This window comes from Condylostylus longicornis, unplaced genomic scaffold, assembly GCF_029603195.1.
Source record: "Condylostylus longicornis isolate FDR11 unplaced genomic scaffold, ASM2960319v2 ptg000006l, whole genome shotgun sequence".
Classification (NCBI taxonomy): domain Eukaryota; kingdom Metazoa; phylum Arthropoda; class Insecta; order Diptera; family Dolichopodidae; genus Condylostylus; species Condylostylus longicornis.
The window spans coordinates 4,747,664-4,774,117 of NW_026577975.1; the positions used below are offsets into that span (position 1 = coordinate 4,747,664).

General features: G+C 25.6%; 1 protein-coding gene across 2 annotated transcripts in view; it reads left to right on the forward strand.

Annotated features, from left to right (window-relative positions):
* LOC129617433 (putative mediator of RNA polymerase II transcription subunit 26) overlaps positions 1–25,583 on the forward strand; it is a 36,932-nt gene extending 11,349 nt beyond the window's left edge. Inside the window, exons 2-12 of one of the 2 annotated variants that reach the window (XM_055532664.1) lie at positions 14,830–15,883; positions 15,945–17,744; positions 17,799–20,651; positions 20,717–20,928; positions 20,993–21,084; positions 21,139–21,261; positions 21,323–21,988; positions 22,076–22,316; positions 22,375–22,510; positions 22,583–22,771; positions 23,916–25,583. In XM_055532664.1, the coding sequence (XP_055388639.1) occupies positions 15,181–15,883; positions 15,945–17,744; positions 17,799–20,651; positions 20,717–20,928; positions 20,993–21,084; positions 21,139–21,261; positions 21,323–21,988; positions 22,076–22,316; positions 22,375–22,510; positions 22,583–22,771; positions 23,916–24,385 (7,485 nt within the window). In that variant the 5' untranslated portion in view covers positions 14,830–15,180 and the 3' untranslated portion in view covers positions 24,386–25,583. The remainder of the gene's footprint in view (positions 1–14,829; positions 15,884–15,944; positions 17,745–17,798; positions 20,652–20,716; positions 20,929–20,992; positions 21,085–21,138; positions 21,262–21,322; positions 21,989–22,075; positions 22,317–22,374; positions 22,511–22,582; positions 22,772–23,915) is intronic. The other variant, XM_055532668.1, reaches the window with a different exon arrangement.
* Positions 25,584–26,454: the final 871 nt, after the last annotated feature.

Sequence of the window (26,454 nt, forward strand, 5' to 3'; positions counted from 1 at the left end):
ATCCAGCACGCGATATACTTTAAAAAAAAATTATATGTTTTGTTTTCTTATTCGCTTGTGGTTAGTTTGTTATGAAGCCATATGTATGTGTGAAAGTATGTTTTGAATGCATCTAGGCATGAATATATACTTAAGTATACAATATAGAATGCTTTTTTATACATATTTTAAAAATTTTTGTTAAAAATTGACTTTTTGTGATATTTGAATTTTGTACATAATTTGTTGCTATATTGATAGTCAATGATGATGACTTCGCATGTGTCAATTATTTTTGTAAAATAAAGTAAAATCTTTACAAAATTTGAAGTTATATTTAAACGAGAAAAAAAATAGAGTTGACCTTGTCAACTCTGTGATACCCGTACGAATTTGTTATCCAATGTGCGAATAACTAATGTGCCATAACTAACTATGGGGCGGACTATGACTTTAAGTTGCCGTATTACCATATTAATTTATGCAAAATTTCAGTACTATGTGTTATTCAAAATACTGGTTGTGCCAAACTACTATTGATGTTGTATGGCAGCTACCAGAAAGAGCCAAGAAATTTTAGCGAATTTTATTAAGCACATCGGCCCTACTAATATACTCACTTGTGTGAAATCTCAATATCAGAGCTTTTATAGTTTCTGAGATATAGTCAAATAACTTTTGAAGTTGTATGGCAGGTACCAGAAGGAGCCAAGTAATTTCAACGACTTTTATGGGGCATATTGGCCCTGCTAATATATTTGTTTGTGTGAAATTTCAATACCATAACTTTTATAGTTTCTGAGATATAGCCAAATAAATTTTGAAGTTGTATGGCAGCTACCCGAACCGGTACCCCGATCATGTCCAATTTAAATAGGGTTCTGGCACTTACTACAATAAATAATTTGTGAAAATTTGGTGAACTTAGCTCAATTAGTTTTTGAGTTATCGTTCGGACGGACGGACGGACGGACGGACAGACAAAGCTAAATCAACTCAGAATTTGACGCTGATCAAAAACATACACTTGAGTCTTTATCTAACACCGTTATTTCTTAGCGTTACAAACGGTAAGGCAAATTTAGTATACCCTTCGAACATACGTTCGTACGGGTATAAAAAATTGACATTGACTTTTTATAGTATGTGGATATTTGACATTTTTATATCTTGTTGAGAATTTTTTTGAAAATAAACGGAACAAGTCAAATTTTTGTCTTTTAAATTTAATTTTAAACTTAAACTTATAAGGAACTATGTAGATAGTGATAGTCGAGGATTAATGAGTACAAGAATGAAGAAAAATTTGGGAGTACTTACATGTAATATGTTTTACAACTTCGAAAATCATATTTTTTTAGTTAGAATACTTTTGTAACAATCGTGCAAATATATTTTATTTAATTAAGTACACGTACAATGTTTATGAAGTGTAACTGAATTTTTGGATCGCGTTTCCAATGATTAATTTTCATATTGTTATAATTAATTATTACATAATTATTTTTTTCTGCATCTAACTCTGTTATACTTATTTAGTTACCCATATTTATATATTCTAATATATTTTATATCGGAAATTAAATAAGTATAACAATGAAAGTAAATAAGAATAAGTGAAATAAATTACCCATAAATAAATCTGACTACCAGTTATAAGCCCGAGCAGTTTGTCTAAATAATTATAAAATAATTTACAAATTATTAACTATAAATTTTCAAATTCTAATTACAAAACGGTTTCAAGCTAGCTGGCAATAATTGTGAATTAAGTATTGAATACTCACTAGGGTTATTGATTTTAATTAGTGATGCCTCCAAAATTATTTTTGCTAAGGCCTATTATCACATATTGGCAGAATCTGTGAACTCCCAGTGATCACAAAAAACACTTAAAATCGCTCTATCTCTTCTAGTTTAGCCAGAAAACGCGTTTAAAGTTTTGGAAAAGATTTTTTTAAATATCTCCAAAAATATTTTTGCTACAGCCTATTATCATTTATTGGCGGAATCTGTGAACTCCCAGTGATCACAAAAAATACTTAAAATCGCTCTATCTCTTCTAGTTTTGGAGATATTTTGGAAAAATTTCCTTTTTACTTTATTTTCAAACAAAAAATGTGAAATTTTCAGGTGTTCTTTGTAGTAGCATGTGTGTTTAAATATATATTTGTACACCATTTAACACCATTGCCTATGCAATCACTTTCTTCCATTCAGATCTTTGCATAGCCAGACTCTTGTAATTTGTTATGTTCATTATTTTAAGATCTGCTTCTACTGCGTCTAGCCATCTTTCCCTCTTTCTGGTACCCTCTGATATGCGGTCAAATACTTTTCTTGTTGCTCAATCTTCCCGCATTCTTATAATTTCTTATTAAATGATTCTTATTTCTTATTAAATTTAATTCACACTTATTTAAAATCCTTCATACTTCTGAAAAAGATGTCAAAATTTAATTCTCTTAATCTTTAAACTCTCATAAATTTTCACAAACATTCGGTTTACATTGCAACTTCTTACAATTCTCCTCTCTTATTCTCTCACTATAAATAATGAAATAACTTTTATTTATTATTCTAAAATTATGTGATTTAAAAAAAACTAGTTTAAACACATGTGTGCTATGTATGTAAGTATATGTGTACTTTATATATGATATAAAAAAATATATATGTATATATAAAAGTAAGTCAGTAATATAAAATATATTATACAATTATAATAATTATAGAAAACACCTGTTGTCGTTGTTTTGATAATAAAATTGTATTTGAGCAAAAAAAAAAATCTATTTGAGTAATTTTAATATATTTAATCACTGTAATAATTAAGTGATAATATATTTATATACATAAGTATGTATGCATATATGTGTATATGATTATAATTTTATTTGACAATAAAAAAAAATATTATAAGTGCTTGCAAATTGAAATTTAGAAAAAAAAATAATTAGGTTAAAAAAATTGTAAATATTGCATTTAAAAAAAAAAATTGTTGAATATTTTTTTGCAAGTAATTAAATTGCGAGAATACAAGCTTTCAAAAATTAAGATTTTTTTCTTCAAAATCATTTAATGTACTATTCATTTTAACAGTTACTATAATTAAGTTTAAAGTTAAAGTTTTTATAAAGAGGCATAAGTTTTTAGTTTCAAATTGTATGGAAAAACTTCCCGATCAAAATTAAAATAGAAAAAATTTGTAATTTTGGCGTTTTTGTCCATAACATCATAACTAAATAGTGGAGTCGAATCAAATATTTTTTGACAGAACGTATAGGTTAACTTAAGTATAAGGAATTCAAATGAAAGCTCCCAAAATTCAAAGCTGCAAAAATTGGCTTAGATGGCAAAATTTTTGATGTTTTCGAATGTTTACCGTATCCTATTTTATAATTATTTACCTATACGCTAATAATTATAGTGTTATAATTTTATTGAAGTAAAATCGTGTTAGGGCTCGAATGTGGAAATCAGTACAGAATGGACTTTGAGTTAAAAATCAATTTAAATCAAATATGATTTATATCATACATTTCTATCACAGTGATCATTTATCTAAATTGTTGACTAAATTGTTCACATTGCAAATCCTATTAAGTAAAATTGTCCTTCTATAATAGCGTGATTTATTAAAGGCGAATCGATTAGTGAGCTCAGTCGCTAAAATCAATTTAATATTTAATTGCATTTATCATTTATTTTAAACCAGAAAATAAAAATATTAGACCTAACGAATTGAGTTGTAAAATATTATGAAAATGTAAGCGTTTAATTTTTCTACGAATTTTATTTGATTTCATTTAATCTTAATAACTATACTAATGTCAACTTTCCTAATAAAAAAATTACTAAATCCCTAAATAAGGGCTTTAAAAATCAACTCTAACTTGTTTTTTTTTTTGCTCTTCATCTGTATTCTTATAATGTTGGTTGAATCATTGTTATATGGGCTTGTTTTTTTTTATATAGCAGCTGTTATACATACTTTTTATGTGTAGAGCATGTGTTTACATTTTTTCATTTGTATTTTTCTCTTTTTAATTTTTTCCTGTAATACCTTAAATCTATACTTACTCTTTTTTATTATTTTTATTTATGTAAGCAAACAGTCAAACACATAAAAATATATTCGAGTTTAAAAAATTTTTAACATCCTTTTGTAACATCTTCTTTCTTAGAATATTTAAAAAAATTGCAATAATAAATTGAAATTCTTAAAACAAGTAATATATCTTTTCCAAAAAAAAAAAAAAAATAAAAAAAAAGTGGACTCACCATTAAAACAAAAGAAAAGAAAGTTTTAGAATTAGCAAAAAAAAAATAAGCGTGGAATACCAGTTCCAGTTATAAAATAAAGAAAGAGTGTGGAATCATTTGCAAAAAGAAAAAAAAAAGTGAAGAGAACAATAATTGCTGTATAACTTGTTTTCTTCTTACTGAAAAACTTAAATGCCATAAAATGTTTGTAAGAATGTAAGCGAATTTATATCGGAACCAAGCAAAATATAAATATAAAGAGAAAAAAGGAAGTAAATTACTAACTTAGTCGTTTTCTTCACAAAAATGAGAGAGAAAAAAAAATAATTGATTTTTATGAGAGAATTTTATTTTTTGTAAGCTTGTCTTCTCATTAAACATACTTTGAATTTAATTTAAAAAATTAAAGCATAATTTCTTAAGAGCTTGCGTTGCCAAATTTAAAAAAATTTCAAAAAATTCTACTTTTCATTAAAAATTGTAATTGGTTATAGTATGTCGGGATAATAAGCCCTAAGATATTAGTCTTATTATAGAAGGAACTTTTAAGATAATTAAAAATACTGAATGCAAGAAATAATTGTTGACCGTCTCAAATCTGTTATACGCGTACAAATATTTTTTTTCCGAAATTTTAAGGCAGCTAACAAAGAGTTTTTATACGCTCCTTGTTAATATTTGATCTAATGTTTAACTTTCTAATGAGCGTTTAAATTTTTATGGTGATATTAGGCAAAGAATTAAAAAGGATTCCGTTGGCAACAGTTCAAAATTATTAAATTGCGCTTGCAAATTATGTGGCAAGTCTAATACAATGCATTTTTGAATTATGATTGCAATTTTTGAATTATCACTAGAACAGCCGAATAAATGGAGATTTTTAAACATTTGTGGGTATCTGTATCCCTACATAAATTAGTATTTTTTTTTAAATTTTTTGAAATAACATATTAGGTATAAGCCTAAAAAAAAATTGTCGAAATTTTCTCTTATATGGATACACCCGCAAATTAATGAGGCATGAATACTTCATATTTGTACAAACAATGTTGTCGATAGAATTTAGGGAAACATAATTAATTTGATAAGTGTCACACTACATTGCGAAAACATAAATTTACTATTGAAAATTTTAAATTATCTTATAAATTGTTGTTATAATTTATAAAATAATTTAAAATTTTCGTTTCTACTTTTCAACAATAAATAATTTTGATTTTTAATTTTTAAAAAGTAATTTTCCCATACTTAATTTCAAACTCAAGTCATGCAAAATAATTCCATAATTTTTACAAAAAAAAAAATATTTTTGACATATGTATATACTTAAATGTTTACATTGGTACAGTAGAACCCATATATAATAAACTCTCTTAAAAGGAAAATACCCTTGTTATAGCAGAACAAAATTGATTCCATACATTTTTCTATTATTTTGTATATATTTTACGCGCTTATAAACATCAACTACAAGTTCATACACAAATATACACTCAAATAAATTTCATATTCCAGTTCTCAATTTTGATATTTTAGTTTCATAAATACGAACCTAATTATATACCGAAATTCATGCGATTGGGCTTAGACTGTGCGGTGTTCTTATAAGCGGATCCGATCGTATAGTGTATAATGTGACATTTTGTACGTATATGTATATATAATTTACAAAACGAAACAAAAAAAAATCATTTCTATTCATTAAGCCAGTTAATGATTCTTTATACATACATACATACATGAAAATTGCACAAAAATTAATATCATTAAAAATTTTAAATAATTTTGTAAGCAATCAAAATAAACAGGTTATTTAGAAAAAAATTATAATAATAAATAACTCAAATGAATTTTGTACAGAAAACAAAAAATGTATTACATCTAAGTATACATACTTATTTATTTACTAATACACTCTATAATTATATTGATTTTTCCTTCTTATATTTTTCAATTCAATATTAATCAGAATTGCTTTTGTTTTATATATAAAAATTTACAAATTTCTATAATAATTGTATGTAATATATACATAATATGTACATAAAATGAAGAAAAATGCAATTTAAATTTGCAAGAGAAAGAAAAAAATTTTGCCTACTTTGATAATAAAACATTGAACCAAAATAAGATTCTCATTTTGAAAATTTACTTTAAGTACTACTTTCTACAAATAAGAAAATAAGAAAATTTCTGTTTATATTTAAGTACACACATGTAAATTTAGATATATATATATACATAAGTATAATGTATGTTTACTGTATAGTTTTACACTTATTAAATTTTCTGTGTATAAGTGAAAAATGTGAACGTGTCGTATATTGTATATATTAAAAACTATTATATTTTCCAAGCCAAGTATGTATGTATTTGTAAATATAAATAAATAATGCAAAATTATAGAGATTATTGTAAAAAAAATCTTCATATATAGCAAGTACAAAATGTCTCGTTATGTTTTTAAAATCTGATGAATTCTTTTTTGAATATCACAACTTATCGACTGCAATATACCTACCATTTTAAATTCTAAAATGAGAATAGTGAATTGTGATGAGGTTAAAATGGAAAATTTCAAAATAAGGATAGCTAAAGTAAAAAATCTCAAAAGACAAAGAAGGACAGCTCTATCTGCCTTTTTCCTCCGACAGTGGGGGAGCGTGACTCTTACCCTAAAAAATCACCTAAATTCTGAACGGATAAAACTGGTCTTACAGATCAACTATTACCTCCGCGCTAATTTGGGTTTCCCATGCAAGAATCGTAAATTCAATTTGGCAATTGATAATAAAGTAAAAATTGAGAAAGTAATTCTTACCATGGTTTAAATAAAAATCTCACATTAAAATTTACTTTTCTCATATTGAAATTTACTATATACTTCTTTGAAAATTAAATAGGGTATAGTCTGTCAAACAAATTCAATAAACTGCAATCAGTATTCAGTAATTATTTAACTTTCCAGTTTTTTTTACTAGATTTATTAAATATTTGTATCAATGTTAATAATTAAATGACATATTTACAAAAAATTTGTAATTTTTCCAATATTAGCTAGTTTGCGTGTCCAGAAGAACAAAAAACTTTCAAATGCAATATGGAATTGTAAAAATAATCAAAATTGCTTTATTCCAAAATTTATTGGAATATATTGATATTTTAATTCTTAATTTGATATTTATTAAGGCATTATATTATATTTGAGCAACATGTATTTAAAGTTTAACGAGACAAAAATGTTAGATTAAATCCCGTTTTTAGAAATGTAAAATGAATTCCAAAATAAATTTGATAGTAGCATAAGTATTAACTATTTAAAAAATTAGTAAAACGAACAATTTTTTTCTGTTACAACGTGTTGGAGACACCCGATACAACATGAAAATGTGGTTTGAAAAGTTAAATAATATGTGTATAAACATGTATACTCAATATCATTTATAAATAAAAATATTTTGTACTCGTTATAGATATATGTACATGAATCAAGTTGTTGAATTCTTCATAAATTCATATTTGGACAACATTTTTTTTTCTGTCTTTTCATACTTTCTTGATCTTATTTTTTATGGTTGCCATAAAACAAATTAAAATATTAAATCAAGTTTTTGTTTCATTCACACGAATCAAAAAATTCTGACAAAACTTACCATTTATTTTTTTGATTATTAATTAAGTATGTTTGTATGTATTCCTAACTTTTAATACCGTTTAACTAAATTACTGTCTCTAAATTTGTAAGCTATTTTAATATCTTAATTTTTAAGTTTAAGTTAAGTATAAGTAATATTTTTATAATTTTATTTGATTTGATTTATTATCATACAAAATTCTGTTCGGCTTAATACAAATTGTTCGACTGTTATAGAAAAGACAAAATCTTATCACACATAAGAATATGTTATATTTGCCCGCAAATAATTACAAATGTGCTCACCAGATGATATTATATACTAAGACTAATTTTTAAAAGCAAATATTTTCCAAATATTTCTGAAGTGAAATGAATTACAAAAAATAAAATGATATCAGATCTAAGTCAAGCCAAAAAATAATATGGATTTGAACTCTTTTTTTTTTCCTAGTGAACAATTTTTTTGTTTATAATTCACTTTTTAAATAAATGACAATAAATATTATTGTCGATTTCTTTTCATCTAAAATTATTTTTATTTGATTGTATAAAACTGTTAATATATTGAAATATACGTGGGCAGTTCAATAAATACGTGACTTTTCAATTAAAAAGTTCAATTGTTTTAAAAATTATGATAGTTATTTAAGCTATATGAATGTACCATGACAATTCTTTATTACTGATTTTAGAACAGTCTTGGGAACGAGGTGAATGAACGAGCGACGGAACATGGAATTTTTTTTTCTTTCAATCGCAGGTCAAGCTCTTAAAATACTTTTTTTTTTCAATCATTTTTACCAGTTCTCATAGACAAATACTTTAAATAATTCTTTCTGAATCAGTTAAAATGCAAATTTTTATAACGTCTGAAAATTTCATAAGTTACCTATAATAAATTGAAAAAATAATTATAAGAAACGGGCCACTTTGATTAATAATAATAGAGGTATTTGATTTCGTTATAGAAAATCGATTAGAGCGCCACATTTTCTAAAATTATTAAACTGCCTTCGCCTTTATACTCGTTCATATACTTGTATAACACTTTTATAAATAATATTATGCGCTAAAATAAATATTTTTAATATTTTAATTATTTTTTTCATTTATTTTAACATTTAATTTTATAATAGCAAATAATGCATAATGCATAAAATTTGAAAGATTTTGAAATTTATAATTTTATAATTGTGTGTATGTGAATATTATTAAAAGAAAACAAATATACTTAATGTACTTATATTTAAATATTTTAAGTATATTTACGAAGGGTACTTAAAGTTTTCTAAAATTGAACTGCAAAAAAAAAAAAAACCAAAACCTAAATGAATTGGAATAAAATTTGCATTGAATTGTGTTTTATATAAGTATTTAAATATATTTTATTTTAAATACTTAGATATAATGTATGTATATGTATATTTTATGTAGCGGATGACTTGTTATTATGTTAATTGAATGTTTTATTTTATTTCGCCTTTACCCCTTTTTTAAAATGAAATTTCAAACCTATTATGATGCAGTTTATCCATACATAATGAATTTTCATAATGCTGGTCAAAATATGTACTAAATTGATTCTACTAAACACATTAATGTTTGTATGTGAAAGGCAGTTATTGTAGCCAATTGTTCACATAAATTGAGATACTTATCACAAATTTGCTCACATACGTAATGTCAATACGGGTGAAATAATTAGAAAAATTGTTAATATTTTAGAATGTATTTATGAAAATTTTAGTTCTCTTGATAGATTTGTCAAAAATTTAGTTGCTGCCACTTTTGTTAGTTTTTGTTTATTTTATAAATTTATGAATTATGTCTGAATTAATATCTACTTCTACATATTTAAATTATTATCAGAGAAATTATGTTTGACATACAAATATCCCATAATTGTACGAGTACTGCAATTTTTTTTTATATATTATACTATGTACACTCTTTTCATAAGCTATACGTACGTAAATATCAAATGGAATAATTATTTAATTTTTTTTTTCATTTTCATTTTTTAATTGTGTAACTACTTTATAATTTTGTTCAATAACTTTCAATGATGATTGTAGTGTAATTTTATTGCATTTATAAATATATATATTTATTTAAGTTTATTGAAAACTATATGCGAGTTCAGTATTGATTACGATTAACTCCATTTTTTTTGGAAAATCATAAAATGTGAAAATATTTTGTGTATAATGAGAACATTAAACGAGAGCATTTGTTTTAAGCATAAGTATGATTGAATCTAAAATAAAAATTTAAGAAAAAATTTAAAAATTGATAGTTGGCGAATGATACCCGTTAAAATAAAACTATTTTGCTAGAATGTTAGAGTTAAACAATTTGATAAGTGATAAAATAAATAAAATTTTCTTTTAAATCAAAAAATAGAGAACATCTATCATGTGTGAAATCTGAACTCTCTTAAAAGTTGTAATAAATTCGCAATATAATCGAAATTGTAAGGTTTTCGTCAAGTTGTCATGCTTTTTTAAGCTGTTTAGTTAACATTAATATTTGTTGATTAACTTTGTGTACTTACTGGCAGTAAATTTACATAAAGCTCCGTAATTAATCCACGATTTCAAATTAATTTTTTAAGGTATTTTTCAAGTTTTCGTTTTTATGGATTTAATCGCAAAATGCACTGAATGTCTCTTGTATTGCAGATGCATGTATGGCATTACGTTTATATATTTTTATGAGTAAAATTTTATTATAATATAATTTACAGCATTTAATTTAAATGTACGTCAAAATAAATAAATAATTAAATTAAAATAAAAAAATTTAATTTAAATAAAATATTTACGTATGGATATTTGAATTTTTTTAATTTTTAATATTTATTCCACCTTAATTTTCAGAAATACAATATAAACTTCCACATTACGTAGGTATGTAGGTGTGCTTATCAAGTTTGAAATTAGTTTTTAAAAACTTTTAATTTAAAACACAATTTTCTTTAAAATTCAATTATAAAATAATAAAGCGATTTTATTACAAGTTTTTCTTTCTTGAATACAATTATTGTACAGTCTAATTCTTTGTAACACGAACTATTATAAGTACAGTCATACCCGGATAAATGTGTCGTCTGATTTTTTTTTAAAATTTAATAGTAATAAGTAGGTAATTTGAAACTGGAGACAGAATTAAACAAAAAATCTTAAAGGTATACTTTTAATAAATTAGGTAGGTATGCTTTTCAGAGCTCTAAAACGGAAAAAGTATTTAAAAACAAGTTTGATATTCAGAATTTAAAATACATATGTTGTTTATAGGAAACTGATAATCTAATAAATAATTCAAAATATTGAATATATGAAATTCAAGATATTAAGAAGAGATTGACCGTTCAAGTAAGAATAGAGTGACCGATCGTACATGTACGAAGAGATTGACTGTGTTTGCTTACGTTTTATAAAATGCATTAATTTTGTAAGCACATACATATTTCGTTTGTTTTCTTTATGTACTTTTTATTGAAATATTTATTTGCATATAACATTCAGTTACCTTTAATAATCTATAATAGGAAAAATTTTCAGGGTCACTTAACAAATTTTAAAAACAAAAAAACGAACATACATAGGTACATACTTTTTAAATTATTTCTTTGTTTATAAAAATGTCGCAATGCCCTACAATACATACACATACTTACAAATTTGTACAAATACACATTGGTATATACATTTAATGTGTTTATTTTCTGTTATACTTTCTGTTATACTTTAATCGTTTTAATAAAAGAAGCTCATCTTGCTTATTTTTTTTTATTGAATGAATTTTTTTTTTCTGTTTTTTTTTTTTTTTTGTGAAAAATTGAAAAAAAAATTGTGTATGAAAATTAAAAGTTTATTGAACTTTTGATTTTTTATTTTGTTATATTTAATTTATTTTTTTTTTTATTATTATTAATTTTAGCAATTTCTTTACAGAAAAATATTGTTTCTCTAAAATTTTTTTCAAATAAAAGCTTCCAAAAGAACCATTAATTTTTATAATGTGAGAGAACTTAAAAATTCATGTGCATACATAATATTTATGTGTATATTTGTATTATTAATGTAAATAATAAATAAAATATATAAGTAGTGAGTGAAATATATTAATAAGTGATTCATTCGATTATTATTTTTTTTATTTTTATGAAAATGACATTAATAAACTTAATTTCATTTTAATTTAAAAGTTTTAACTCTGCTCCTTCTTTTATTTTTTGAGAGTAGGAAAAATTTTATATAAGTATGTATGTATGTACCTGTATATTATATAGGGTTACGTACATATACGTATGTATGTATTTATTAATCAATATGAAATTCTTAATAATTATAGTTTAAAGAGAGAATTACTGGTCAAGTAAAACTGTTTTAAAAATATAAGAGGGTATTTTTTGTTTATTTTTCTCTTGGAGTTGAAAACCTACCTCAATGTAACATAACCTTTTATATATACCGTTATATTTTTAGTAACAAAGAATATTATATACAACACACACATTTATTCTATGAAATTGTGAGTATATATTCAGTAAATTTTAAATTATAACTTTTTTTTAACATAGTTTTGTAAATAATTCTTAGTTAATTGTTAAAATATTTAATTTTTGAAAATATTTTTCTGAATTTTAAAATTATTTTCGAAAAATTGTGTTGTTTTTGTTGTTATTTCATAAATTTTTGATTTGTTTTTTAATATTTACATATAATAATTTTAATTCTATTGTCGTCACAATTTATGATTTACACTGAACTTTTTTAAAATAAGTAGGAAATTGCAGAATAAGTAAGAAAATGCAGAATAATAGATTTTTTTAGGAAACATTTGAAAAGTCCTTAATTTAGTTGAAGTCTTTTAAATTTAAATAAACAAAATTTTGAAAAAAAAAAAAACAATTCACAATAGAGAGAATTCATCCAAAATTAAAATTTATTAAGAGTTGCACACAAAAAAAATGCTTCAATAAGTAATTTTCGGTCCTTAAATGATCCGAACATTTTAATTATTTTTATTAGCAGTGTTAGAATGCAAAATTAAATTTTCTTGTGTAGGTAAGTACATAGATAATTTTAGTATTCATAATTAAGCAAAGTTTAAGAACATATACAACGACATAAGAAAGCATATGAAAGTGCTTGCTTGCAATAATTTTAAAATTAAGTCAGAGGTAAGAAACCTTTTGTAAGAAACATTTCAACAAATTTTATGTAAAACTAATGAAAATTATTTTACTGTTACCAACAAAATCTCAATTAGTTTTAATTTTAATTCAATTAATACTTAAATATTTTAAGATTTAAAAATTTTCAAGGAAGAAAGAAGAAAAATTATAAAAAAAAACAAAAAAAAAAAACAGGAGGGAAGGCTTAATAAGAATGTTATACTGATAACATCAAAAGAAAAGCCCTGACAGCATCGTTTACACACACAGAAAATAAAAATAAAAACAAAATTAAAAAAAAACAACAATAAAAAATAAAATAAAAACAAAAACAATAATAAAAAATTTTCTAGCAAACAGCTGATTTTTTTTTTCGTTTTAGTTTTCTTATTTTTGTTGTTTTTTTTTTTTTTTTTTAATATCGGTAGATAATATGTTACGAAAAATTTTCATAATTTTACACATACATACATATACATACACTAGAGCTGTTATTATTTTTTATATTATGTATAATATCGACTATATATAAAAAAATATATACGTATGTATATTTGTTTGTGTCATACTTATTTACACTTACTTACATATATATATATATATATATACATATATATATATATATATGTGCACATATATATATGCGTGAAATACATATATACAATTAAAATAAAATAAGAATAAAATAGAATCTCTCTGTAATGAAAAATAAGAAAAATGAAAAATTAACAAAAAAAAAAAAAAAACAAAAATGACGTCATATTGGGGAATCCCTTTTTATTATTATTATTATTTTTTCCTTTTTTTTTCTTCTATTATTCTTTAATGAAAAATATCATTGGTTTATAATTGAAAAGAAAATTTTTATTTGAAAAACCTAAAGGTATTTAAAGTATATAGGTAGTAGAGTAAGTAGGGTTAGCGTAGTGACTCAATTTTTACGGCCTTATATACGTGTATACATACATATGTGCGCTTTTATAATTAGATATGCATGTATACAGAATACGAAAACAACTTGTATTACTTATGCTTTATTTTTGCTTTTTTTTTGTTCTGTTATTCTATGCCGTTATCATTTTTCTAAAAGATATTCTTCACAATATTTGTTATATACTATTTATAGTAAGTAAATTTAAGAAAATATATAAGTATATGTAGCTACGTATGCGTAATTGATTTTATAAATTAACAGGGCAGCATTAGAAAATTTAAATATATAGTTTGTAAATAAGCGGGATTATTAATATTAATAGAAAATTATATAATTAAAGTTTATTTGCGTTAGGAATATTAGATGGAGATATTTTATAAGCATATATTTTCTATATTTTAAGCTTTTTGCAGCTTATTTATGTAAATAATAATATTATTCGGCAAATTATTTGGTATTTTACTTTCAATTCAAAACTTTTAATCAAAATTATAAAAGATATTTGAACATTCGAATTCTAAACTTATTTTAATTATATAATGAAATTTTTCAAATTTAACACCAATAGGATTAAAGTTTTGTTTTTTATAACGCTCTAAGTACTTATAATTACTGCCTTGCAATTATTTCAAGAAGAATAGTTAATAATATTTTGTTAAAAGTTTCAACCGTTTTTCATTTCAAATATGAAAATCTTACAGGAAATGTCTTTGATTGGGTTTCTAACTGGGCTTCTGCTATTCCACCGAAAAGTTTTTGTTTTTATATAAAATTACATTTTAATACTATATATTTTAATTAAAGAAATTTTTTCATTTTTTGAAATTTCAGATTGCAGTAATCTACCTCTAATTATTGGTGCAACACACTTTTTACAAAATTACATTTTAAAATATGATTGAAAAATTGGGAAACTGCGACAAAACTCTTTGACAATTTTTGGTTTCTTTATTTTCTTTTTTTATTTTATAATAAAATATTATCATAAAATGTTACAAATTGCAATAAATTAACAAAGAGAAATAATTAAAAAAAAAAAAACTCAGAATAAGAACAAAAAAGAATAAAGTATCAAGAGAAGTAAAAATAAAAAAAGTATAAAATTAAAAAAAAAAAATAAAAAATTGCGACGAAAAAAAAAAAAAAGAATTTTTCAAAATAAACATAAGCACAAATTTGGAGATGAATGATACAATTAACATAAACGCATCATCATCATCATCATCATCACAGCAGCAACAACAACAACAAACACAGCAACGACAACAGTTACAATCGCAACAGCAACAACAACAGCATTCTGAAGATAGTGAAGAATTATTAGTTACTTCGACATCATCATCAACAACACCCCCTAATAATTTAACAACAAATGCAATTTATCCAACATCAGTTATAGCTTCATCATCAACTTCACCAAATTCTTCATCATCGTCGCCTTTTTCAAATACAAATACCCCGGTTGGAATAAGTACGGGTGCATCTCCAACTTCATCATCAGCGATTGTACCTGTTTCAAGACCATTCAATCAACCATCTGAAACAGAATCATCTGGTGGTGAATCTGGAGGTGAAAATAGTCCACCATTAACAGCTAATTCAACAGCTGGTGCATCGATAGCCATATCACCGTCAACGTCGTCAGCTGGTTTTTGTCAAATTGTTTCTAGTAGTACAGAAAATATTTCACCATCAAAAACTACATCATTAGTTAATTACGATATAGATAGTGAAGATGAATTTGATGAAGACGATGAATATTTAGAAGAAATTGAACAACAGCAACATCGTCAACAACAATCAAAAATGGTTAATTCAACAAATACTGTTTCTGATTCTGGGGAACTTTGCGTATTACCATCAAGTTCTAGTAGTAGCAGTTATGGTAAAATAGTTTTATAATATATTTTTTTTTTATTTTTAATTATTTCTTTTTTTCTTTTTAGATAAATCAAAGGAAAATCCCAATATAAGTCCGCCAAATATGAATACACCACGATTAAGTGGGCTAACAACGAGATCAACAAGGCGAAAATTAGAAATTGAATCGATGGGAAGCCCTAATTCTTCACATCTAGGATCTAGAAATTTAAATATTTTAAAAAATCAAGTGCAACCCCCATCAATAATTATTAAAAAAACTTCCTCAAATACACCCTCAAATCAACAAAATATTGGTTCTTTAATTGCTTCATCTTCTTCATCAACAATAGCGACAGCAACATCATCTCCTTCTACTTCCTTTACTTCAACTTCATATTCTTCAAGTAGTATTAATTTAATGAAAAGTGATAATTTATTAAATAGCAGTAGTAATCGTTTAGGAATTAGTAATGATAATGAACAATCGCAACAAATTGATAGTAGATTAATTAATAATAATAATAACAATAATAATAATAGTAATAATAACAATAGTAATAATAATATCAATAATAATAACAATAATAATATAAGTAATAACAGTAGTAATGGATCAACGTCTTGTTTAAGTGGTGTAACAAATTGTATTAGTAATAGTAATAATAATAATACTAGCGGTCAAAATAGCAGCACCAGCAGTAACAGTAGCAGCATTATAACGCCTGCGAAAATATCTATTAAAATTGCAAATAAATACAATTTTATAAACTCCAATTTAGAATCTCAACAAAATTCAACAACAAAATCGAAAATAAATTCAAATGAATTTAATAGTAGTAGTAATATAAATTATACTAGTAACCTTACACAATCTACACTGTCGTCATCACATTCAACGTTAAATTGTAATAACTCCAACGATTCGACAAATGTTGAACAACGTAAGGTGGAACCATTAAAAATAAATTTAAATCGTCATGATTCACCAATTCCTAAAATTACAATAAAACCAATAGTTAAGCCATCTGCCGATGATGAATCAAATTCCACAGAGCTTTCTTGTAACCTCAGTGCAAATAATACTAGTAGTAGCATATTGAATTGTTCTTCAAATAATGTTCCAATACCAAAGCTTACTATTAAACAATCATCATCCTCAACTGAGGCAAATTGTTCAAATGTGGTAATACCGAATGCATTAAGTACAACATCAACTACATCAACAATATTGTCGGAACCTCATATTGTACCAAAGCTTACTATAAAAACGTCGTCAAGTGATATTAGTGGCAATCCAGTACAGTCAGTGATTGTTCCGAAACTGACTATTAAAATGGATAACACTGGTGGTATTGCTGGTACTGGCAATGTATCTAATATTAATCGCATTGAACAAGGATCCTCATCATCACGATCTTCTTCAACAAGTCCAAGTTGTTCTTCAAGGTCTTCACCGTCACCAACCCAAGAACGACATAATATTGTAAAAGGTGAAGTGAATAAGAAAACCTGTGAAGAAATGCCACCATTGCCTAAATTAACAATAAAAACTACTGGCGATTGCGTTGAAACCATAATTGCAAAAGTTCCAATTCAAGAAAACCAGGAGCAGCAACAGCAAAAGCCGCATGAAGAGCAACAACAGCCACAACAATCACAACATTTACAAGAGTGCCATATTGTTGCTAATACATTATCACCTACAAGCGTTCCAAAATTAACTATTAAAACTTATACAAAACCGTCATCATCATCGTCAACAATAATATCAAGTTGCAGTACCCCTACATTAAATGCTATTTTAAGCCAAAGCGATGGCAGCATCGTCCCCAAACTTACCATCAAGCCAATATTGCAACCGAATATTGAAGAGAATATTGAAGGTAACATTGACATTTTTTTAAAGAAATATTTTACTTAATATTTAATATTTTCAGCAGTTATACCCAAAATAACCATTAAAGCGAACCCCGCTTCGGGACACCACAGTACCGATTCAACTACCACCGTGTATTCTTCAGAACTGCACTCAAAGAAAAGTTTATCTGGAAATTCAACATCCTCTAGCTCTAAAGAGCCGCAGTCAATACCAAAATTAACTATTCGTGCAAAATCAGTGTCCACAACTGCATCATTAGAATCAACTGTTGTCGATGAGAACATCGAAGATAAAACACCAAAATTTTCCATTAAGCATACAAGTCATTTGGATAATAGCCAAACAATTCCAAAACTAACAATCCATGTTAACGAATCATCTTCTGGATTGTATACTTCTGCTGCACCACATGAGAGCAGCAGTAGTAACAGTATGTCAAATGTCACATCAAATGAACGCGTTGTACCAAAAATAAAAATTAATCTGCAAGAAAAAACAACATCAAGAGTAGATGGTCAAGATCATGTTATTTTAGAAGAAGGAAACGGCAGTATTAATAAAGCACTTCCTAAAAAAATCTTAAAATCATCTCAATTAGAATCAAATAACATACCAAAACATGGTTCTGAGAATGATAAAACAATTCCAAAATTAACTATTATTAGTTCTGGAAATCAAGCGTCAGTAATCGCGGAAAACACAACTTCAGCAATTTCTGATTCAGTAAATATTTCTGAAAAAATTCCAAAACTCGTTATAAAACAATCCACGTCGGAAACCGCAGGTATAATTGGGAATCAAATTTCAGATGAAGTTGATAAATCTACATCAAAATTAATAATTAAAGATATACAGTTCTGTGAAAATGAAAATGTGCCTCAATTAAATGATCGTAGTATTCCAAAAGTTATGCTTAGAGATATAAGAATAGAAAGAAATAAGAAAGATTTGGCAAAATCTAAAAATAGTAGTGGCAGTCCTTTATCAGAAAAAAAATTAAAAACTCAGACAAAAATAAAATTATCATCCAATAAGAGATTGTCTCCAACTTTAGAATTTTTAAATACAGATTGCTCGACGAGCCAAGACAATAGTAACATTTGTATTAGAAATAATTGTCAACCAAGTTTGGAAAATGACTGTATTTTGATTGGTAATAAAAATGAATTAAAATCAACAGATGTTTCTATTAAAAATGTGGAAAACAATATAATGAGTTCAAATAGATTACAAGACTGTGTTCAAAATAATTTAGATGCGGTCCCTATCAAAATCGATGATGGTAATCAAATATTAAATAGACAATCCCAAGAATTGTCAAATAAACCACATCAGGAATTATTAGAAACAGTAGATTTAACAGATACACCATCACCAGGGTCATCCCCAAATCCCCAACATAATAATTTAAACCAAGATAATTATAATACTTCAAAGAGGTTAAATAATCAATTGCTTTATGACATATTGAAAGGCACCAAACATGACGGGAACATTGAAAAATGTCGTGGTAATAATTATGGGCACATTTTAAATGGTCAACATGCAGTTGAAAGTGAACGAAACAAGTTAGATGATATATTAATGCAAAATGAAATGACAAATGACAGTAATAGTTTCATAGTCAATCATTTCCAAGGTAATCAAAATTGCATTGATGGAGACGTTGTACTTCAAAATGATAGTATACAAAATGCTAAAGAGTCAAACCGTTGCCCGTCAAGCTCAATGAAAAGAAAACCGGACGGAATGTTTTCAGAATCAGGGAATAATGGCGATTGTACAAATGAAATACCATATAAAAGAACAAAAGACAACTTAATAGGTGCTAACCAAATAATAGAAACTTCAACGACCTCACTTTCATCATTTGAAGTTTGTTTGAAAATGACCCCTACAAATTGTCTAACAAGTATGAATAATATTACCGACACAATTAGTTTGCCAGATTCTGAATCAGATAACATTATGCTTTGTGATACAGGAGCCAACTCTTTGGACGGTACAAAATTTTGTACTGTTACAGATTTTGAGTCTATTGAATCAATAGATGAAGATGATGAAGTTGTTGAAATTGTTTCGCAGGAGGGTAAACCATCAGGTGAAGAAAAACCACAATTAGGGCAACAAAATTTGCAAAATACTTTACAAGATAATAAGTTGAATAATAATAAAATAAAAGATATAGTTGATCTAACTGATGAAATATGTAGCACAAAAGAGTCCGTTATTCTGAATAGCAAAAATAAAAACTTGCTAGAAGAACAAAATATAATTGCAGAAATTCATCTTCCATTGAATTCTCAAAATATGTTTGAATCTGAGCAAGCAAATAGTTTAAGTGCATCAGATGCTATGTTATCAGAAAATGCTCTGGGTGAATGTAATCAAATACAAAATTTAGTTTGCGCGGAAAATTCTGTTCAGGATAGACTTAATATATTATTACAGCACCATAATGACCAAGACTCAAATTCAAACGAAGTACCTGAAATCAACATGTTAACTGTACCACCATCATATAGTACGAGAAGAGGACGCGGGCGACCAAAAAAACCTATGATCAAAGAGAATAGCATTAAGCCAAAACGGAGGACTCAAGTTTCAATGATGTTAGAAGACGCTTTGCATTCCCAAGTCTATAAAGATCGATCCCCAACTATTGTAGAAAACCAAGTTTGTATTGAAGAGAATAATGAAACAAACATGATCATTTCAAATGATGATCAATTTAACGCAATTGTCAACGAGGTTATTAATGAGGAGATTTCTATAGATAACCCGCATACACCAGAAAAAAGTTGTTCTCAAGATGAAGTATATCAAACTCCTCACATATTTGCAACACCATTAGACTTTGGGTCTCCCAAATCTCCAAGTAATTTATTTAGTGAAAGCTTTGATAGTCAAGGTATCAAATGAAAAATGTTAAACTAAAAATTCCAATTCATTAAATTTGCTTGCTTTTTTGTTTAGATGGAAATGAAGAATTCTCAACACCAACCCGAAGAGGCAGAGGCCGCGGACGAGGTAATCGTGGGTCTGCTAGAGGTGGCCGAGGTAGAGGAGGTAGAGGACGTGGCTCGCGTGGTGGACGTGGTAGACCTTTTATAACGCCTAGGAGACCTATTGGTGGTTTGACACATACTCCAAACCCAAATTTAATTCGAGAACGAAATTTCTCACAGGTAAGCTAATTTTAACGTTTTAGTTTTCAAATTTTACATACTTACTTTGCATCCGTCATGAAAGGAGGGAAAGCCGAAAAATATCTTTGATCAATCTACCATACAAGTTTTTGAAGAAGACACTCGTATGAGCGCAGACAGTTCTAATATTCCAAGGTAAATAAAAAATTCAATATTTGGTATTATTTTAATAAATCTGGTTTTTTAAAGGCAATCGGAGTTTCTCAATGATGAAAATAGCCAAAGTTCAGTATTAAGTAGTACTAGTATACTAGATCAAAGTATTTCAAGTGTCAAGAAAAGATCAAAATTAGAAGTTTTAGATCCGGATGGGTAAACTAAAATGTCAAATATTACAGATCATATATAAACTAAATTTCAAACTATTCCGCAGTAAAACGGAGTATCCTGTTGAAAGAATTGCAGAATACGATTGGCCACCACCAAAAGGATGTTGTCCCGATCGCAATAGAGAAACTTATATGATACAGGAACAAATAGCAGAGTATTTGGGAATAAAAAGTTTTAAACGAAAATATCCAGATTTATTCCGAAGGCAAATTGATATGGAAGAACGAAATTATTTGCGTGACAAAGCATTAGTTACTGAAAAAATGTGCGATTTAGGTATAACAGCAGTACTAGCGTATGAAGTTTTAGATATTATGTATTTAGATTTCTATGACAAATATGAGGAGTACAAAAATTATCTCAGACAAAAGCATTTAAAAGAAATAGAAGCTAAACAAAAAGGATTATCTCATAATAATGTTGATAAATCTTTACAAATACGCGACCGTGCTCTTCAATCAGCATCAAAATGGAATACACACTTTAACAACGAAAGAAAGGAAGAACGTAGAATGTGTATTGATTTACAAACATATGTTATTAATAAACCATTGCCAAAAACGGCAGCTGGAACAGTAGCTTGCATGGGAAAAGTATACCGTCCAATTGAAAATTTAGTACCAAAGAAACCAATTACTCCATATCCAATAGCTTTAGTACCAGGTCAATTTGGTGAAACATACAAAGCATATACACCAGCGGATTTAAGGTTTGTTTTCGATTCATTTCTATTTTATTTTCACATTTTATTCTTGAATTTTGAAATTTGTTAATTTTGTTTTATAAATTTATTTAGGAAACTTCCATTAAATACGGTTATTGAATCTCCGATATTAGCAAACTTTCAAATTAAAAATATCAAAACTGAAAAACCAGATTTCGAAACAAAACTGGAAACGAAGGTTGAAAATAATTCTTTTAATGATGTAGGTGAGGAACTTAAAGATATAAAAGATGTCCAACTAATAAAAACGAATGAAAATAATTCAGATGATAGCAGTGATTCTTCTGAAAGTGAAAGCTCTGATTCAGAAACTGTAATTTTAATGTCTTGCAATTTAAAAATTTGATTTAATTTAAATTAATATTTTGTAGTACTCTGATTCAGACGATTCTGAAGAAGATTTACCGCCAGACGGTATTAAATGTTCCGTTTGCCATTTACCACAGAATAGAAATCTTAAGGGAAAGCCAGAAGTATGTATTGAATGTTATACTTGTAGAAGAAAAGGTAAGACAATTTGTAATACATATGTTATATTAGAAAAACGGGATTTATTATGAATGTTATTTATGATTTTAGTTCATCCAAGTTGCATTGAAATGTCAACAAATGTTTTAAATAGGGTTTTAAGTTATAATTGGCAGTGTGCTGAATGTAAATGCTGTATAAAATGTAAAAGAAATGCTGATAGAACTAAAATGTTATTTTGTGAGCAATGTGATCGTGCTTATCATATTTATTGTATTCAAATTAAAACTTTACCAGATAGTAAGTATTAAAATGTGTTAATTTTTAATTAAATTTATATAAAATTTTGATCAAACTTTTTTTTTAGCACTTTTCCAAAAAATTTTTTGAAAAAAGTGCTTATTAGTTTCACTCTGTCCGTCCGTCCGTCCGTCCGTCCGTCCGTCCGTCCGTCCGTCCGTCCGTCCGTCCGTCCGTCCGTCCGTCCGTCCGTCCGTCCGTCCGTCCGTCCGTCCGTCCGTCCGTCCGTCCGTCCGTGGACACTTTTTTTGTTTACAAAACTTCTACACCCTTTAAGATGAAATTTCATACGTACATAGATCTTTACTAGAAACTTATTTCCGTAGAACAAAATTTTTACCTATCTCCCCCCCTCTAGAAGCTATACCCCCTCAAAACCCTAAAAATGGCCTTTTTTAAATATTTGTTGCAATGAAACCATAAGCATTTTTGAAATTTTGCAAACGCAGAAAGGCAGTGGCTTGCTTCCCCTAGCGCGATATACTATAGTTAAACTTTAGAAAAACAAAATGGCCGTTCAAATTTACCGTTATCTAAAGTCCTTTTTTTCTAAATTTTTGATGTCATTTTTCTTCTAGACCCCAGCCTGTAGAAGCTTGAAATTTTAGGAGCTTTTAGACATTAACAAATAGTTCATTTCGTTAGAAGAAAATTTTTTTCCATCTCCACCCCCTCTCAAGTTATCACCTCTTGAAATTTGTAAAATTTGAATTTTTGACACCTTATATTTCCGAAACCGCAAGCTTTTCCAAATTTTTATAAACGCAAAAAGCTAACGGTAAATTCCATGAAATTAAAAAATATAATTATTTCTCTTAACTCACACAATTAACCCTTAAAATCGAGCATTATGTTAACCCCTTTTTATATTAATTTTTGCTTTATTTCAAACACTGCATATATGCGTCATCCTAAATATATGCAATTCTAGAAATAGTTTTGTATATGAATGAAAATAATTTTAATAGTTTGATAGGTATCCATAGACTGTATTTAAAAGCAGAATTTTCACTTGTTGAAGGGAAAAGTGCTACAATACAAACCATTGGTTTGACCCAACTTTATTTTATTTATAATAAAGAATATAACGTATTTTTTTTTTGTTAAATTAAATTTTAAAAAAAAATAATTTATATTAATTTAGAACGTTGGAGTTGTGAACGTTGTGCTATTTGTCGTCGATGTGGTGCAACTGATCCATTAGGTAACCCATCATCTCAGTTACTATCACCGAATCCCCAAGTAGTTGTTAAAAAAAATCAACGTCGCTCTACAAAATGGGTAAATGAATATCGTACTGATCATTTGACAAGATTGAGAGAACATTCAAATATGTTATGTATACCATGTTCAAAAATGAAATTAAATTCTACTACAACATTCTTAGATAATATTAATATAATAGGAACATCGACACAATCAAATATCGTTAGACAAACTACAATACAGAGTACAGGGAACACAGTAATTTTATCACCGCAATTAATGTCTCCTCCAATTGTACCCGGATCAACATTTGTTAAAACTGCTAGTAATAACCCTAACACAATATCTGTAACGAATTCAACAAATGTATCATCAACAACAACAACAACTTCTATGTCAAATTCATAAAATTAAAAAATAAATAAATTGAATGAATTTAGGTATTGAATTTTTAAAGAGAATTTACAAAAAATGAAACAAATAAAATAATAAATTTAAAATAGAAAAATAATTTAAGTCGTTTTTTTTTTTCAGTTTTATTTTTTTTTTTTTTTTGTAAAATTGAAATTAGATGGAAAAAATTTTTGTATTAGTTATTTGTGTTAAGAAAAATATAAAAAAAATTAAAATACATAGTTTATATTTGTAATCTGCCTTTTATTATAAATTGTAAGGTAAAAAAAAAATTTATTTTTTTTTCCTATTTTTTTTTTTATATATATATGCATAGCAGTTTTCAGAAAATATATTAATGTAAAAATTTAAAAAAAATAATTTCGATGCATTAAACTTATTGAAATTAATTTTTTACAATATTTATGTTCGATTTATTTCTATAATAGTTACCCATTAAGAAACATTAGTGAAAAAATTATGTTTTACAAAAAAAAAAAAGAAATTAAATAAACTATTATACTTTATATTAACAATGTATACTTCATCAGTTGAACTTCACATTTTCTTTTTTATTTTTCCGCTGTTTTAATTTTTTATTTTTCTTCAAAATTTACAAATTTTCTTCTACCTAATTTTAATATTTTTATTCAATAAATAATTTTACTAAACTACAAAATATATTTATTTTATTTACTTGAAGCTGCTGTGTAAATAATTGAAAAATTTTATTAAAAAAAAATAAAAATAAATAAAAAAAAATGTAATAAATTTTTCAAATAAAATTTATAAAAGAAATACATAGTAAGTAATAAGAATAAGTTAAAAGCGAATTAATTACAATTTGTATAATATTTAAAAAAAGAAAAAATAATAAAATAAAAACACAAAAAAAAAAAAAACAAGGATTATTGAAAGAATATTTTAATTTAAAAAATTTTTTGTATTGTTAGTAATAATAATGATTTTCGATCTTAATGTAGATAGAATTCTAAGGATATTCATTAAATATATAAGTACATAATTATATACATTTATTATATATTCTGTACAATATATGTATAATGTAATTAACGAGGAAAAAAAAAAAACGCAAACAAATCACACAAATCCATAATGTAGTTTTTTTTTTTTTTACTGTTTTGTTTCTCTTTAAAAATAACTATTTTATTAATTATTTTAATTTTAAAAATTCTTATATTATTTTTTTTTATTTTAGATTTTATTAATTTTTTTTTATTTTTTTTCTAGAACAACTTTAAATTTAATTTTTAATTATTTTAAATATAATATGTATTTCTATATTAATTTTTAAATGCAAAAATTAAAGTTTAGGTTTATAATTATAATAATAAAATTTAAGTTAGAAAATAAAGGAAGAAAGCTAAGAAATCAGTTAATAAGTTTTTAATTATTTCTATAAAATTTCTATTAATAATAATAAATTCATGTATTTTTATAAATATAGATGTATATGCATATATATATATATATATATATATATATAATATCAAAATAAATTAAAAAAGTAATAATATATAAATTTGATGCATTTACATTATATAAAAAACTTAAGTTTTGTTTCCCTATATAGAAGTTTTTAATATTTTGAATAATTTGGGAACTAAAAATTATTGATTTTTACATAAATTTATTTAAATAAATCAAAGAGTATTATTAGTTACATATTTTACTATACTAAGTATTTTGTTAATTGTTTAAAAAATTCATTTAAATTATGAGAAATATTGATATTTTTTTTTTATTTCAAAATTGTATCCTGTTCATTTTGTAAATATTTTTTTTCTTTATAGAATTAACATTATACTTTCAAATAAAAGAAGAAGCCGAATTTTTTAAATTAAATTGATTTGATTTACTAAATTTATTAAAAATATTAATTATAAATAAGACTTTAAATTTTTGAATGTTAACTAAATTTTAATTAACGAAATTTAATAATTAAAATAAAGAATATTGGTAATATGTAATTATACGACGCTCAAATTATTTTCATATTATTTTTTATATTTAAATCTTAATAATCTGTTCATCCTTTCTTGTAAATAAATGGAAAAACCATT